Source organism: Daldinia decipiens (assembly GCF_022478715.1).
Source record: "Daldinia decipiens strain CBS 113046 unplaced genomic scaffold F4813scaffold_8, whole genome shotgun sequence".
Lineage (NCBI taxonomy): Eukaryota > Fungi > Ascomycota > Sordariomycetes > Xylariales > Hypoxylaceae > Daldinia > Daldinia decipiens.
Window position 1 is genome coordinate 716,791 of NW_026054551.1, and position 12,841 is coordinate 729,631.

Here is a 12,841-nt window from a genome sequence, read left to right on the forward strand (position 1 = left end):
GCACACTCCACGATGATGTCTCCTTTCTGGCGACATCAGCCTACGCTCGAGCTAAAAGGGATATGACCACGATTCGCTCCTATTCCGTGATTGACGGCTCTCAGCGAGATAAGCGGATGACCGGCAAAGGCAGATTTAAAAAGCATCATGAAAATGTCTTCCCATGCGTGGTTCGTGTGTGGTTCGTTGGGTAGAAGGACTCGACCCGGTTAAAATCCCCTTCACCCCGGGTATATTGTGTTATCTAGGGGCCAGCCGCGCCGTAGCTCCAATATATCGATATTAACAATAAATGAACTCAACCTTGTTTTCAGGTAACGACTAGGCTCTTCTTATCTCTCGCAGAAGAGGGGGGTTATGACGAATTACCTGGGAAGACTTTTGTATAAATGTGGGTGACGAAGACGACGATCAGGGCATGTTTTGAGAATATCAAACAGACGACAGCAACATCGCAACGACATCAAATACTTAATTATCTACCTAGGTAGATATACATACATACATCACAGCATATCAGCTAAGAATAATACTTCAATCTTCGCTACGAAAAAATAGTTCGCCATGTACCGTGTTGGCATTACCGCCCTAGCCCTCGCGGCTTTGGCCTCCGCAGCCCCTATCTCCGAGCCGTCCAAGACCACGGAGCAGAGGGATATCATCGTTCCCGACCCGAACACCTGGCTCCCAGGACCTGGCAGCCCGCCGCCGCCGATCTTCACTCTCCTACCTCCCATCACCGGAGGCCTGGAGCCGTCGACCAAGAAGCGCCAGGACACCGTCATAGTCCTCCCACCTATCACCGGCGGCCTCGACCCGTCCGACAAGAAGAAGCGCCAGGACACGATCGGAATCGGCGACGGCAGCTCTGACCCTGTCAAGGCACACATCAAGGCCCTGGAGCTCGAGTACGAGGCTTTAATCCACAACTTCGGCACGGACCCGCCCAAGCCTATTGCCAAGCGCATCGCCTCCATCAAGGACGAGCTCCTGACCAAGTACGGCATCAAGATCATCCAATCACCCGACGGCACAACTACCACCTTCGTGCCCGGCAAGCGAAGCGTCGTCGACAACGACTACGTTCCCGGCGGCCCCTTCTTCCCTCTGCCGGGCTTCCCCGGCGGTCCGGTTACCCCCGACCCCGTAGTCCCGGGCGGGCCCATCGAGGTCAGCGACTAGACGGAGGGGAGGGGCGCAAGCAGCCGACCGCTAGCAACGCCGGAGAGCGGCGGGAGGGGTTCCTTACTACCGAATAGGGGCGGGTGGGTTGTTGGCGGAGGAGGTTTTTCCTTGTACGAAAAGAAGGTCGTCGAACGCGGAAAAGAAAGACCGAGCGAAGGGATGGAATCTAGGGGCGCTGGGCGATATCCGGGTTGCTATTTTCCTTCTGACGCTCTCAGATCCCACTTAGATCGTTACCAATAGTCTAGTAGTTTTATTATTTTTTAACTTTTATCTTATTCTAACTAACTAGGTAGTATGGATCTATTGATACTTCAACGCCCCTTCATCTACGCTCTACGCTGTTCTAGGACCACTTGTGACTGCAAATCTCAAAGCTAGTTGGAGATAGGATCGGCTCTGTGGGTGCCCACTTCGATATAAGCCCCATTATACGTAGCAGTATATCTTGAGTCGTGGTCTCATACACTAAGATCGTAGGGCTGTTAGAAGCTTCGTGTATGCAATGTGGAACATACACCTCAAACCAGCTCTCTTTTGGTCGGGGTTCGGTGAGCTTTTAGCAGAGCTAATACCCGCCCTTACCGGTGCTCGCAAGTATTCCGCTGTTAGTTAGCTCTCTAAGACCAGCCCAGTTAAAGCCCGCCACAAATCGTGACTCTAGGCACAGTTCCGCGCCTCGGCGGGTCTGCTGCCGTCTTAGTGGGAACTGAGCGATCCGTTATTCAGATAAGGAGACGGCAGCATTCCCGCCGTTTTTACGACGGCGCGAGTCAGTTAATCTTACTATCTTACAAAAAAAAAAAAAAAAAAAACCCGATCTTACTGGGTTAGAGTAGCGCGGAAAGTGAGGCCACGGTTGATACGTCGATGGTTAGATTTCTTCCAGATGTTCTGCCCGACCCTAAGCTAATTACGAACGGAAGCGCCAGAAACAACTAGATGATGGTTCTGACAAATACCCAAGTGACGTCTCCAGTAAATATGTATTAAGAGATTAAGAGGTTATTAGACACCCACGTACGAGGTACGGCGCTAGAATAGACGAACAACAAGATAGCTGCCGTACAGCATCGCTGGAACTCGAGCCTAACACAGACTGGCCTAACATCTGATAACTCGCCCAGTTCATCCGTATGCTGTACCCCTTTACTAGGTAATGGTATTAGAGTGATGCTAACTGGCTACAGCTATAGCGTAATGACTACGGTGAGCATAAGTTCATAACTGTGAATTGCCAGAACCCACAGTATCCCAGACCGTTCCGAACACAAAACTCACCGCTCACAGCTCGCAGCTCACAGCTCACAGCAACAGTATCGAAGCCAACTAACAAGATGGCCCACGGGGTAAACCTTAAGGCTTTTGAGTTGTCACTTGACAACTCTAACCTGATGGGTAACTCTCATTTTGTGTCAGCGCGTCCCGTCTCCAACAAATCGCCGACCAGAACGTATCGATAATTGGAACTAGTACACATGGCATCTTGACGGACAAGAAGTAGTTAGTAAGCTAGAGGAAATCCCGCGGAGATGAGATGTGTGAGAATGACGGGATTAAAACGGTCACCGAGAATTCCACTCGAAGCTCGTGAGAGCTATGTACATACACTAAGTGTCTAGCTTCAGGTCGAATCTAGATGCGATTAAAAGGTGCCCGATACATAGTAGACACTATTTACCAACCCACATACATACCAAATGAGCTGTTACATAGTCGGAGCGTGGCTATGTATACCGGCACCCCCCGATGGACCCAGCAACTATGGAGCCGAGCCTGACTTGTTTGCGAACCGGTTCGCGCAGGAACCAAAACAGACTCCGCGATTTGTGTTGTCTGGAGGGGCATATCGATATCGATATCGATATCGAGCATGCGGCAAATATGGATCCCTAAACCATATTGTTGTCACGATCGTCAATCCTACTGTCGATAGCGTAAGGCAACTCACGCCCTCTTACCCACAGACTAACCCACATGTCTTTCACGTGATGAATAAGACTGCTCTCCTGCTTCCGGCTTCCTGCTTCATGCTTCATGCTAACTACCGGGTTCTCCATCTTTCCGGTTCCAGACATGGATGAACCCTGAGTGGGCCACGTTGATTGTAGGGTCTCAGCCGAAGGGCGGAGAGCAAGACAGGAATAAGCAAATATGGCAGGCATGTCACGTTGTTTTTGCTGTTGCGCCCGTCTCCCGTCATCAGAGACATATATTGGTCTCACATATTGAGGGAATACCGCGTAAGTATGGAAACTCAAACGGCGAACAGACGCAGGGCTATGCCAGACGTCGCGATGATAGGGACGGATGGGTAGGCGGATGGCAACTGGTGACCCTTAAGGGACATAGATATTACATACGTGGCTCTACAGCAGCCTCGGGCGATTGGTTGCTGGGACCAATCAGTCTTGAGACGTGAAGCTTACCGGATAAGACTCCTGTAAGACACTCAGCCTCAGCGCGTACTACACACCATGATAGGTTTCGGGAAGCCCCAACGAAGGACACGCGTATGTAACTACCAGGCTGAGATTGGTAGTGTATGGTAATGTATGAACGGCAAAGCTGTCTTCCCCATCCCACTACCTACCCCCTTAGTTTAGATGGTTGGCAGAGAAAAGCCTAACCTAGAGCTTCGACCCGACACACGGTTGACATACGGTTGTGCATCTCGGTCTCACCCACGAGAATTCCACTTCGGCGCGTGACCAACGCCCTCAGGGGGTAGGATTGTTCCTTTCTCGAATTCGACGCTGCCTGACACGAAAACAGAATGGCGATCTAGGCCCCATGTGTCAAACAGCTCGCGAAATGAGATACGGATTGGATCAAATATGCCGAAACAATGTCCAGCCCACGCGGAGCCGCAATGGCCTTCGTGTTCCCAAAAACAAAGGCGGCCATTGGCGTGGAGAGCTCCCCGGCCTGGCTATAAGACTCGCACTATACGTTGCCACGCTAATAATATCGAGACACGACGATCTTGACCGTGTCGCCGGCTCCGCTACCCAACTCCACCGCCTCCGCATCGGCATGGGGAGCGGAATGTAAGATGGGGGAAAAGGGGGGAAAGACAACTCTTTCCCGCCGTGTCGTTCGCTTAGGTATTCATCGCCGTAGCCTGTCGGGCACGATGCCATCGCCCAGACGCACGAATAATGACTAAGACAAATATTACAACCATAGGCGGATGCGGTGGAACGCCCTGGCATCTCTGCTTACTACTATTATGTATGTACAAGTTCTGCCTGGAACTTAACGAGAGGTCCAATAGGACTTGGTAGAATTGCCTCTCATGATTTCGCTTAGGGGGACGCATGCATACAACAACGGACAGAATTGGGAATTGCTATTGAAGTGTCATGTAAATACCTAGTCACCGCACCTTGGGTCGAGAGACACGCAATCATTATTAGGCCCCTTGCTGTCGACTGAGCCGCTTAACTACTTGTCTGGGAAAACGTATTTGACCCGATCAGGACTTGTCAGTGGGGAATGAGAGCCTGCTTTGGGACATGTGGAGGTCGAATGTTCTCCCAAGACATGCCCATGGCAAGAGATTTCAGGCGCCTGATGAGGGTCGATTTTGACGATAGTCTCCATTCCGATAAATCGTCGCTTCGAAGGGATTTGTCCCCTAGCAAGACGAGGCCCCAAAACGCATGGCCAGCCCTAATGACAGTCCTTATTTTAGCGTACCGTAGTTCCCCCAGCGTAGGAGGCATCGAGATGACACGCAGTTGAGCAGGATCAGGTGCCACGACTCGAAGACTACATACGTAGACTGTGGATTTGCCTTGGATGTACGGGATGTACGGGATGTACTGTTCCCTGTGGAGATGAACGGTCCAATGGGTATCACGGCCGGGAGATCATAGATCGAGCGATTTGATTTGCACCGCCCTAATAATACATACATACCTATCCCAAGTACGGAATATGTAGAATGAATATTCCCCCTTTATCGAACGGGACCACGTCACTACGTGCGCATGTCCCTCCTCCCCCACACATGTGGGCGTAAAGCTCTCTTGCTGCTCGTTCCAGCCTCGGGCCAAAGCCAGCTTTAAACCTTAGGGGTACCCAGAAATTGACAGCGGGTTGCGGTGTGGAGGGCTGCGAGCCACCTTTTTGGGTTGGCGATGCCCTCATCGAACCGCGAGACTACCGAGCTGGGTAGAGATCAGGACCGGCAACGTCGCTCCGATTTGCTTTGCGCATTATTTTCGGGTCCTGGGTCTTGTTCTCGCCGGCTCCATTGCCTTCTACGTACTATGCCTACATACATATACATACACTTACCTTGGGTAGTCAGGCACGCGTTACGGAGCACATTCACACGTAGCGGTCGAGAAAACGTCCCCCGTATGGGTACGTGATGGGAAGTTGACGAATGATAAGTTGCGTCTGGGCCTATGTCTATGCCCTAGCAAATAAACATGACAAGTACTATGCAGAGCGCCTTTGGTGCCTGCGCCATGCGAACCTGAGGACCTATGCGAATGTATGCGAATGTATGTTCTGTGCGTACGTTCTGTATGTACTCCATAATATCGAGTCTTCCGTTAGTATTAGCAATAGCAATAGCAATAACAATAGCAATAACAATAGCATTAGCATTAGCATTGGCATGTGTGAGCATGTGTATGTATGTAGTATTGTCTGTACGAAATGATTGTGCCTCTCTCCACTCGGAAGCAGGCGGCACAGTGACAATGATCGTAAGCAGGCTTTTGAACCTTTCGATCCAATCTCCGCCCACATCTCATCAAACCCTCTTCCCAATATCACCCCTCACAGCCCTCGATGAGAGGACGGCGGAAATGGGTGGGTCCCAGTCGCGATGAAGCCTTGGAGGGGTTCTCGAGGACTCGAATCTGGGACGCGGAAGACGGGGGGGACACAGCGCAAAGCACGAAGACACGAGAGAGAGAAAGCAGAGAGAGGAGCAGAGACCTTTCACCGCCATGTGCCAGTGAACCCAGGCTATCGGTCCAATCACCACGTAGAAGTAAGGGAAGCCGACCCATCGCCATACCCAAACCATCGACTTGCATACGCATTTCGGACTAGGGACATGGACCCCGTCGATGCTGATTCGCTCAAGGCGAGACTTGGAGGGAGACGAAGGGAAAATGCGAGAGAAATCAAGGAAAGCGAGAAGAAGAAGAATAAGAATAAGAAACAAAGGAAGAAAAGGGCTGCATAGCACTTCACTCCCTTCCCTTCCCTTCCCATCCCATCCCATCCCACTCCCACACACCAACACACCGGGAGCGCGCTAGGCAGAGTCGAGTATAGAAGAGCAGATGCACTGCAACACGGGGAAATCATGATCTTTGCAATGCTACGGAAGAGGGCGCAATATTTCCTCTGCGTTACCTACCTACCTACCTACCTACCTAGGTTAGGTAAACAAGAATCTCCTTCTCTCGACCACTCACTTATCCTCCAGCTACGTATGGAAGACAAGAGAAAGACAAAGCGTCGCGCAGCGCCCCGAGCTACTGCACGTCTTTGATACTTACGCGCAACACTGCGTCCAACGCCAAATAAGGCTGGACTCTTGTTTTTTTTTTCTGTTATTTTCTTAATATAATGTATTCTTTCCCTTTCATTTAACCAACCGTGCAGTAGCCGAGATGGGCGGGCTGGCTGGCTGGGTACCGTAATGTAGACATGTATGTATGTATGTATAATGTAGCGTGATGATGGGACTGCCCCATATCGTGACAATTTTTTAAGGACCAAGGATCTGCGCCTGGCTCTTTTCGCGCCTAAAAACGGGGGGCCGGTACCATAGTCCACAACCCATCCCATCCCATTTCCCATTTCCCATCGTACATAGTACGTAGCAGCCCAGCAGATGAGATGATAGAATGGGCTGTTAGTAAGGGAGAGGAGAAGAGAGAGAGAGAGAGAGAAGGGAGAGGGACCAGGTACCGATCCAGGCAAGCCTCTCGCGCGGTCAGCCACTTACAACATTAGCGACAATAGCAATCACTTAAAATAAAAAAATAAAAAAAAGCATTAGTCTGATGTAGCCGCCAAGCCCAAGGCTAGTCGACAAGCCCGACGAGCTTAATCGCCTCGTCAAATTAGCAAATTTCGTAAGGCTGGGCTACCTAGTTTTAGGTCCATATGGTGGTAGCGGACGGGCCGGTTAGAGACGAGACGAGACGAGACGAGACGAGACGAGGCGGGAAGCGAAATGCCCAACCAAAAAAAGCGCCAGAGGGGGAAAATGAGAGGAAGGAAGGGCGGTCGGGGCGCCGTACATAGGTAGGAAATGGGGAAGACGGGGGGGTTGGGGGAACGACAAAGAAACAGAGAAGCAGACTCGAGAGATCATTTTTCTTGGCTTCGCAACCTTAGGGAACGACCGCAGAACCCAAAAAAGACTAATGCAGGCTTGCAGGCTTGCAGGCTTGCGTTGCATCGACGGCGGAAATGTGATTATGAGGGCAGAACAATCTGCAAGTCGATGCACACTCGCAAGCCCTGCCCTGGTAAAGTAAGGCGAGTGGCGTCGGCAGCTTTCGCCCAATCAGCGTAGCGAACGTGAAGCCATCACTCCTCTGATGTATATGTCAATATTCTCATCGTCGTCATCGTCATCATCATCATCATCAATGGTGTTGTTGATGTTTTGGTGGTTTGCTGTTTGTTCTAAGAAAGGTTTCGAAGCGGCCTAAGGTGAGAAATGAATTTCACCCAGTAGCAAGTAGTAAAGTTATCTAGGATATCATGACCCTTAGACATCTATGACATGGTTAGTCTAGGGTCCGTAATAGCGAATAGTTAGTGAGACTTCTCATAGGTAATATGCCTGGGACAACAATCACGAAGCACTGTCACTTGTGCGCAAGTTATAAAAGCTAGCCATATTTTGGTGGTTATTGCGACTGCTCGCAAAAACATTGTATTGGTTTGTTGAGAGCCTATAGACGTATTTTTGTCTCTAAAGGCTCCCAAGAGGATCACCGTATCTGATCGGTGTCCATAGGTAGAACGTATAATTCTGCGCCAACAGTTGTTGTTAAGCGCGGTATGTGGTGGGTTATTGGCCCCCGTCTGGTCTATTCAAAATCCAGCTTCATATCCATCCGTGACTGGTCCCGATAAACTTTTCCCAATGGCTCTCGATATTCAAGATCCATAATGCCCGTGCTATCCAATAATAAAAGAAAAACGTTGGTATCATCCAAGCGAAAGTATCGACATCCCCCTTTGAATGCAGCCCGTGCAATAACGACATATTAGAAAATAACAAGTTTGTGCAGTAATAGCCTCCCAGCTTCAAACATCTCCAGTTGTATGTTTTGCGCCGTGTAATGATGCTTTCCCGTATCAGTCCCGGATTGTAAATAAGATAATGGCTCCTTTGGTCCTTGGTCTTATGGATTGATCCTCATCTCTCAAATCATCCACCAACTCCACGCTGAATAAACAAAAGAAAAAAACATGACGTTGAAGTAAGTACAGGTTCGAAGGGCATAAAAATGCTCCCAAAATGCGCCGCGTCTGTCAATACGACTTTTTTTTCAGCTCCATTTTTGGGTATGGATTTCCGGATATATTTCCACGGCTCCAATAGAAATGTGTATTATAAACGTAATATCAAGTTGAACTGGTTTTGTCGAAGCTTATCCTTAGGTCTTGTGGGGGTGGTCCGGATCCGTGGCTAGGCTATCCATGGTATAATACTCCTAATGGCCTATATCCAGGTATCCGGTAATACAAGCCAACATGACCCTTGGGTTAAAAATGCATCCAAGGCAACAGGGCAGCTATACATAATCAATGCAGCTAATAGCAGCCTTGGAAGTTGGAAAAAAGATGAACTTGTGGATGGAAAGGAATGGAATGTATGGGTGCAGGTTGTGTGTACCTATTCACCACTTCCCAGAAATATGGGAAGGCGAATTTGGTTGGTGCACAGCTAGCCTGCACAGGAACTTGAACTGCGCAAGGCTGGCAAGGCTCAATACGGCCCGAGTATTGCGGAACAAACTCCTGTGAAAACATAACTTTTGATTCATCTGAATCATACAACTGGGGCTCCTGGGTAGGAGGGATCTCATCCTCCGTGATAACGAAGTCGTCGTCGTCGTCTATGTCGTCGATAGTCGAAACACTCGAGGTAAGAGATCCATCGTCGGATGAACATATGGACTCCGTATCGGAATCCGAAGCGGAGGGTGATAGTGGCGAATCGTAGCTCAAGTCTTCGACAATGGCTTCTTCGCAGTCAACGTATTCGATGGGCCCAGGCGAAGTGGGCGGTGTTGGGAGCGCCGCTTGGGGAGCAGGCGCATTAGGTGAAATCGTAAATCTGGAACAGGCGAGGATGCTGTTCCGGAGTTCTGGTAACGTAATTCTGTGGTCTGGGTTGCGGGTAAATATCCGTCCTAGTATATTGTTGAGGTCATCCGACAATGGCAAAATAGTCCGTAGGAAATCCTGACTCCTGGTGTAGGCACGATACGTGGAATCTTCAAAGGAGGCTTGCTTCCACGGATTACGACCACAGGTCAAGTTTACTAGGATAACACCAAGGCTCCAGACATCATTTGGGGCGCAGTAATAAAATGGCCTTCGGGATGATGGGTCCAGACATTCTGCGTAAGAGAAAACGAACTAGTTAGTACATCCCTGAAGTAAAAGGTTCCCGACGAGTCTTTACCTGGTGACATATAAAAAGTCGAACCACATCCGTAGTCTTCGGACCGGTCTGATGAGGTCGCCAAGCCGAAGTCTGCCAACTTTACCGTGTCTCCCCGGTTCGAAACTAAGATATTCTCAGGTTTTAAGTCGCGGTGATAGATCCCCAGGTTATGGCAGTGCTCAACGGCGTCCAGGATCTGCAGGAATACGCTCTTGACCAATGCATCCTTACCCACATATTGTCCTCTTTCTGTGATGTTGAGGAAAAGGTCACCTTCCGGGCAATACTCCAGGATAACATATATGCAATCCGGGTCGTCAACAATTTTGTGCATGGAAACAACGTTAGGATGCGCCGAGGCCATATAGTGTAAGCGTAGTTCCCGGTGCTGAAAGGCAATTTGCCGTCGATCCAGAGGTGATCCGTCTGCGTTGAATTTGCTGAGCGTCTTTACTGCATATCGGACTCCAGTCTTGACGTCGACCGCCAGGTAGACCACGCCATAGGCACCGGTTCCAATAATTCCTATCAACTGCAGGCTTTCTCCAAGGAACTTTCCTAATCTATCTTCCGGGGCAACTGGAGTGTATCGAGGTTGGCAAACAGGAGGCACAGCTAGTGGTGGTTGTTGGAAAGCACACTTGGTGTTGTCGTAGGCGGGGGATGCCGGAGGCGTGGGATACCCGTACGCTGCCACATTATGCATGGTATGCGACAGATTATGGTCCTTTCCTGGTAAAACCGGGACTGGATCTTAAAAGGCAACAGAGATAAGGAAAGGAATCAAGAGAAAACGGCCTTCTCTACTGGAACAACGTCCTCAAACCAAAAGGCAATGTCCTGGGAGAAAATCCACGGAAAGTCCTTGGGCTGTAGCTAGTTTTTATGTTCCTGGGTCGTATGTAGATGGCGTCGAGTTAACGGGCCATGGAATTAGTATAGAAGTCGCCGTGTAGGGGCCGGATGTCGACGGCCAGTAGTGTAGAATAAGGGAATGTTGATGGCGACGGATATTATGGCGACGAATCCGAGTTCGAAAAGGTAGTCGTGAGGTAGAAGGGCGAGTAGCTTTTGCAATGAACGGAAGTAGTGAACGATGTGAGGTTGAAGCAAGGTGCAGACTGGGAGGTTGATGTAGATATTGAGATAGCGGGCATCAGGGGCCTGGGTCTTTTGCGTGTTTGGAGTGGCTCAAGCAGAAAAGCCTTGGCCACCTTCTGCTTGACTCTTCAATCCACAGTGATCAATAGCCAGCTCACATCCATGTCTGACCTACTGGTGCCACTTCCCACGCATGCGCTATTCTTGAATTTGACGCGCTAGCGTAGCTGTGAAGGCGGCCTGGCGAGGGTGGAGCTCACAGGAGAAAGGGAGCAAGGGGAGGTGTCAAGAATGGGACCAGTGCTTCTAGGGCGCTCCACTAGGAGGGATGGATAACCCAGCCCGAACAAGGACCAAGATCTTCGTGGCTCGTCGTAATATACGAAGACAAGGATGGTCTGACACACGAAAATAAATGGTCCACTCAACGGCCCAAGGTGGGCCACTGCTACCCTAATAGAGCCATATTCCAATGTCTAATACCACGCCCAAGATCCCAGTCGAGCTAGTTAGAGACCGAGCCGAAGAGAAGGGGGCGTGCGTGTGATCTTGTTGATAGAGACTGGAAAGACTGGAAAGACTGGTACAGTGACAGGCTGCTGACTCTCCACCTCTTTTTCATCTCGTTAGTTCACACACCCGCTCTCTCACTGGCCGGGCAAATCGTCATAAATCGGCGACCCGTGACTCGCATGACTTTTTTTGCTCTTTTTGCCATTGGGACGCCGGGCGGTTGGCAAGATCCTTGATTTGGCTAACAAGAAAGACTTCTTCTCGCCAAACTTTGAAGAGACTATGGAGATGGCTAATAAGATTGCATCTTTTATTTTTTTCCCCCTTCCTTTTCAAATGAAGCTCGCCTCGAGCAAACCTGCTGATAAATGGATCTCTGCTTGTTAAAAACTGTTTAAGGCAAACTTTCTTTCCCTCTTTTCCCGCCTCGTGCATATTTGTAGTACCTAATACATAGTAGACGGCTGTCCAAGCCAAGGCCAGCGTTGTGACTCGGAAACATTCTCAGAGAATGGAGATCCCGTATGCTTTGCTCGTTCGTACAGCTGTGTCGCTGCTAAGACTCTTGAGGGGAATGCATAAGGGTCACCCGGCTGTGGCAGAGTATCTGAGACCAACATTTTGAATAGGAATTTGCCCAGTAATCCTTCTGTTGCAAATACTGCTTCGTATCCCATATGATTAATGCTACATTGGCCAATGGCTTGTCATTGTGCAAGATCGGTGTCTCTGTTTATGTCGCACCTTGGACTATGTATGTATGTTGATCTGTGAGAGAACAATCCGATAAATCTGCCCACATAGACTGACACTGGTAATATTATATCCGGTATGCATTAATTATCTGGTTTGTGGACTAATATTTCCTTTTGCTTTTCGTCTCCTCGCAGAGTGAAAACGCAGGATATCTACATGTACAGATTGGTATTGCTGTTGCTGTTCTTACTTACAGCAGAGGGCCATTGGTATTTTCTTGTCTTTCGGACTAATTGCGCGGCATGCCCGTATACTACGGCGCAGCGATTTGGTATGCTGAGTACCTAGTATATCTCGTTGCATGATAGCAGCTGTTTGCTGTGTCTCTGGCTGTCTAGATCTGATTTTGCCGCCGCAAATATGCCGTTTGCAGGAAATGAGCTGATGTCTAAGCCATTTTGCTAGTCAAGCGGCAAAGGCGATGCATTAGGGATGTTCGCTGGGGCCGCTTGTACCCGCGCGCTCGATATTGTATGAGTATGTGCCGAGTATATTTTTATTTTTACTTCATTTTAGATTCTCTTTTTCATGGAAGGGCTTCGGCCGTTGGCGGTACTGTATTACTGGTGCTACTGGCTACTCAATAGAGGAAATTGGCGCCTTGCCATTTCGCCC

General features: G+C 49.5%; 2 protein-coding genes across 2 annotated transcripts; one reads left to right on the forward strand and one right to left on the reverse strand.

Moving 5' to 3' along the window:
- Window positions 1-564: 564 nt before the first annotated feature.
- Window positions 565-1,182, forward strand: F4813DRAFT_387387 (uncharacterized protein; the record flags this gene model as incomplete). Its single annotated transcript, XM_049246555.1, has 1 exon — window positions 565-1,182. The coding sequence occupies one exon, from the start codon at window positions 565-567 to the stop codon at window positions 1,180-1,182; it is 618 nt and encodes a 205-aa protein (XP_049101863.1).
- Window positions 1,183-8,936: 7,754 nt separating this feature from the next.
- Window positions 8,937-11,092, reverse strand: F4813DRAFT_327913 (Ran1-like protein kinase). Its single transcript, XM_049241096.1, has 2 exons — window positions 9,875-11,092; window positions 8,937-9,809 (listed from the first exon to the last, which is right to left on the reverse strand). The coding sequence occupies exons 1-2, from the start codon at window positions 10,560-10,562 to the stop codon at window positions 8,998-9,000; spliced, it is 1,500 nt and encodes a 499-aa protein (XP_049101864.1). The 5' UTR covers window positions 10,563-11,092; the 3' UTR covers window positions 8,937-8,997.
- Window positions 11,093-12,841: the final 1,749 nt, after the last annotated feature.